The sequence below is a fragment of the Rhincodon typus genome, unplaced genomic scaffold (genome assembly GCF_021869965.1).
Source record: "Rhincodon typus isolate 14 unplaced genomic scaffold, sRhiTyp1.1 hic_rhity00005689, whole genome shotgun sequence".
Lineage (NCBI taxonomy): Eukaryota > Metazoa > Chordata > Chondrichthyes > Orectolobiformes > Rhincodontidae > Rhincodon > Rhincodon typus.
In genome coordinates, this window is record NW_025971327.1 from 2,718 (window position 1) to 7,788 (window position 5,071).

Sequence of the window (5,071 nt, forward strand, 5' to 3'; positions counted from 1 at the left end):
GGATTTTGACCACTGGGACTGCACTGGTGGGACTTCTATTTCTACTTACTGGGAATTTTCAATCCTGTGAGGATGATGTGATGCGGGGAATTTGGGAAAATTCCATCGATGTGGGTAACAGACGGTGCTTGGATAATTTTTACAAAACTCTAAATCTGTCTGCTCGACAGCCGATTTGTTCGCGAATTATTGGAGGAGATCAGACTGCAGTTGAAAAAGCTCTTTTAAATGCTATTGATGTTACACGTGGTAAAACGCCTTTGACTGAAAAACATTATTGGAATATGACACGGGACTGTGCTGCATTTAAAAAGGAGCGCAAGTACCTAAACTTCGCACTGAGCAAGGAAGAGAGGAATTTTCCCATCGCCTACTCCATTGTAATTCATCAGAACATAGAAATGTTTGAAAGATTGCTGCGGAGCATTTATACTCCGCAAAATGTGTACTGTATCCACGTGGATCGGAAAGCTGCAGACAGTTTTCATCTCGCTGTGAGAGCTATTGCCTCTTGTTTCTCCAATGTTTTCGTTGCCAGCAAGTTGGAGAATGTGATCTACGCGTCTTGGTCGCGGGTACAAGCTGACCTGAACTGTATGGAAGAGCTGCTCCAAAACCCAGTCCGCTGGAGATATTTTATTAACCTTTGCGGAATGGACTTCCCGCTTAAAACAAATGCAGAGATTGTCAGAAACCTCATTGTCCTGAATGGGAAAAACAGCATGGAATCCGAAGTGCCCTCAGCATCCAAACGGGTAAGTCGCCGATTTGCTCAAAGTGTCCTCCGCTTTCAGCCAAATGAAAGACAGCCACCCGACTGAAAGGACACATCAGTCCTCGCTCACATCTCTCTCAAACACATTGCAAAATCACTGTGCATTGTTCAACCTCAAAAATTTACGAATATACTCCCTAATTTCATCTGAATGTGCCCAGTGTTGTTGTTTTATTTTACTGTAATTGAAGTTTCAGCCAGGACACTGCAATCCCAAACTGATACCAACGAATCTCCATTGAACATTTCCGCTCCTGTCATGGAGCACCATGTCAACAGAGAGAGGGTTGGGTCCTGCCCGGCAACATTCCAACAACATGTCTACAATTCCAACAAAAAACAGACAGGTCCTTCTTGAGATGAGATCAGACAAATTAGGAAACTGCAGCAGGAAAATAGAAATTAGTGCAGAGTTTGGTTCGAAGGAAGAGAGCGGAGGACGTTAGTGAGGGATATCACATCAGTATATAGTCATGACATGGAGAAAGAAAACGAATGTACTGGAGCAAAATTTGCAGTTAACTAGGTGGAAAGGCAAGCTGCCAGAGGGATACAGTTTACAGAGAGACATTGATAGGTTAAGAAAATGGGCAAAATGTTGGCAAATGGAGGATAATGTGGGAAAATGTGAAATTGTTCATTTTGTAAGAAAAACAAACATGAGCAGAGTATAGTTTAAATGGAGAAAGCCTGAATAAAGCTGCAACACAAGGGGAGACTTTGGTGGTACTTGTACACAAACACTGAAAGCTAGCACACAGCTGCAGCAGGTAATCAGGAAAGCTCATGGAATGTTGACTCGCATTTCAAGGGAGTTGGAGTATTACAGGAGAGAAGTCTGACTGCAACTATATAAGGTGCGGGTGAGAACACACCTCGAGTCCTGTGGATTGACAGGGGCTTGACAGGGTAAATACTGAGAGGTTACTTCCCCACATGGGGGAGTCTAGGACCAGAGCGCATAGTCTCAGAATAAAGAAGCACCAATTGAAGACTGAGATGAGCAAGAATTTCTTCTCTCAGAGGTTGGAGTGTCTTTAACGCTCCCTGCCAAATACAACTGTGGAGTCCGAATTCTTATGAATACTTAAGGCTGATTCCCAAATGCCCGTTTGAAGTTCAACACACCAGTCTTCACAGTTTACACTCTATCCAAATTTTGAAATTGTGCTCCATGTCCCAAGATTGAAGTCATTAATATATATTAAAAAAAAGGAATCCCAACATTGATCCTTGACCAACTCACCTACAAACCATCCCGCCACCTTGTAAAACATCCATTCATCTTTACACTGATTCCTGTCGCACAGCCAATTCCATATCCATGTTGTGACCGTCCCTTTTATTACATGAGCTCTAACGTTGTTCAGAAGTCTGTTGTGTGGCGCCATGTCAAATGCCTTTTGGACATTCCTGTATACCATATCAAGAGCATTACCCTCAGCAAGACTCTCTGTTACTATTTCAAATAACACAATTTTGTCTTGACAAATCCATGCTGGCTTTTCTTAATCAAACCACATTTATCTATGTATCTGTTAATTTTGCCCAAAATTGTTGATTCTAGAAGCTTCCAAGCACCAAAGTTAAACTGACTGGCCTGTAATTGCTGGATAATCCATAAACTGCTTTACATGACGATATCAGTCAAAGCGATTAGATTTTGACATTTTGCTGCAGTGTAAAACTGGTGACAGCAAATGGGCATTTTGAAAATTTAATTTTGAAAAATCTGTCCCTTTTTTAAGCATTAAAATTATACAATCATAAAATAGCTACAGTGCCAGCTCTGTGCAACAGCAAATCAGCTAGTCCTGCAAATGCTTCCTCTTCTGTTAATCAGGTTTCATTTAGTTGAAATGATTTGATTCCTCTCTCCCTGTTTGCTGATATCCTGGCCAATTCTGATCTCCCTCCTCAAGTGTACTTTTCTTGAATTACAGGAACGGTGGCTTTTTCATCATGAAGTTAAAAATCAAATAAGCAGAACTCAGGAAAAGAAGACCTCACCTCCAATAAGTACTCCGATGTTCACTGGGAATGCATACTTCGTGGCTTCCAGGGCATTTGTGAACCATTTATTTCAGAGTCCTGAAATCCAGAAATTTCTGAAGTGGGCAGAAGATACATATAGTCCCGATGAGCATGTTTGGGCTACTCTGCAGAGAATTCCTACTGTCCCAGGTTCCAACCCCCACAATAGCAAGTACCACATGTCAGATATGGCAGCCATTGCCCGCATGGTGAAGTGGTCCTACATGGAAGGGGATATAACCAAAGGTGCCCCTTATCCCAAGTGCACAGGAACACACCGTCATGCAGTGTGCATCTTCGGTTCTGGTGACCTTCACTGGATCGTGCAACAACATCACCTCTTTGCCAACAAATTTGATCCTGATGTAGATAACACAGCTCTTGAATGCTTGGAGGAACATTTGAGATATAAAGCAATTTACAGAACTGTTTGATGTAAAACTGCATTTTATTTCATCCTAATTTTCGATTTTTGCTTCATAATGTCACATGATGCCATTTAACTTCCTGCAATAACCAGATGAGTTAGTTCAAAGGTACTTGATGAATTATATCATTACTTGACAAAACTTAAATTTGAAAGATTTTATCCATTCAGAAAAACTTTCACTTTGCCTCTGCCCCTCCATATTGCAGTATCCTGCATTCTCTTTCATGATTCCAATATGTCCCCCACCACTGTACTCAGAGTACATTCTAAGTGCTGATCACTCTCTGTATTAATGTCGCCTTTCAGTAATTGAACTTGTGTCTTTATTCAGTTTTCAAAGATAGCCCACATTTCAGTTTTCCATAGTGAGGATGATGGCAGATTTTGATCATGTCAAAGGAAAAGCATGTTCAAGTTATTTCCTGAATACTACGTTTTAATGAAAATAGGAACAAGAGTTCTCCATTCAGATCCTGAAGCCTTTTCCATTGCTACATCATAGTTAATCAGGATCTTCTTTCATCTAAATGCCCCTTGATCTTGATTGATCAACCACTAAAAATCGAATAATCTCAGCCTTGAAAACTTAAATTGTTGTTTCTTATCTCAGCTTTGTGAATGACACAGTGTGCTTTCTGCTCACAGTCCTGAGGAACCTACCTTCAAATCTGCAATAATTCTGCCTACTGTTGGATTCCTGTATGAGAGGAAATACCTTTTCTGTATCTAATCCTCAAAACTTTCATAAAAGCTCAATTAAGTCACATCTCAGTTGTTAGTACTCAAGTCTAACAGACCACTTATTTGAAAATGTCTACCCTGCTCAAACTCCCATCTATTTCTTTGTTTACCAAATTTATACACTTGTTTCCAATAACTTCCTCCTTGAATTCCTTGGACATGACTTCTACACCTGCTACGGCACTAAAATAGCCCTTACCAAAGTCATAAAACTTCTGTAATGATGGTTGTAGGTTGTTTTCTAGCCTTGTCCCTTTCCTCACCCCAGCTTTTTCTTTAACATGATTCAACACACCTTTATTTTACAGCTGTGTAGCAGTGATTTTGTTTTCACTCTCATCTATTTGATTGCACCCATATTGCATCTCAGGGCATGCTCCATGAACAGCAACCACCTGTATCATTTATCCGAGAAGGTTCACATTAATGTTAAAGACCAGACCAGAGATCCCCCAAAGTATGTTACAGAAATGGCCTAAGCCCTACCTTTTGTACTTTTTAAAAATCAAATGTAAGGTGCTGTTTTCTAGATATGATTTGATTTGTCTGTAACTAAGTATGAGTCAAAACACATTTTATCCTTACAACACAGTTGAAATACAACAAAAAGAAGAATTGGCATAACTCTATTGAAATACTTAACAAGATAATGTGTAATTTAACCACTAATTGTTCCAATAAAGGTAGCATCCCATAAATACACCCTTTGGCAAAGCAGTTCCGCAAATAGTTACAATTGTCATGAACTGTCTCTCTCCAATTCAGAAGAATGAAATAAAGACTGAAACAATCAGCGTCTTTTGCTTTTTAAGAGGAAGCCTCTCTGTCTAAGACTCCATTGTAGCCGCAGAGAACTCAAGCTTTTAGCTCGGGCAGCCAGCAGAAACCTTCTTACTAACGAAACGCAAAACTTAAAGCCCTCTTGGGTCTGATTCTTTTGTCTTCTTTACAAAGAAAAGGCACCCAGGTAGATTTCAAAACTGCTTACCAACTGCCTGTCTGAAGGAGACATTTCAGCACCAATGTGACAATACCCCTCTGCAAGAGAAACAGCACAGAACACCTCTCTTAACACACAGTATCGTCATACC

At 40.3% G+C, this 5,071-nt stretch overlaps 1 protein-coding gene across 1 annotated transcript in view; it reads left to right on the top strand.

The window, feature by feature from the left end:
- Positions 1-4,778, top strand: part of LOC109920773 (beta-1,3-galactosyl-O-glycosyl-glycoprotein beta-1,6-N-acetylglucosaminyltransferase 3-like) — a 5,922-nt gene extending 1,144 nt beyond the window's left edge. The window contains exons 2-3 of the mRNA XM_048594066.1: positions 27-755; positions 2,719-4,778. Coding sequence (XP_048450023.1) covers positions 27-755; positions 2,719-3,243 — 1,254 coding nt within the window. The 3' untranslated portion in view covers positions 3,244-4,778. The remainder of the gene's footprint in view (positions 1-26; positions 756-2,718) is intronic.
- Positions 4,779-5,071: the final 293 nt, after the last annotated feature.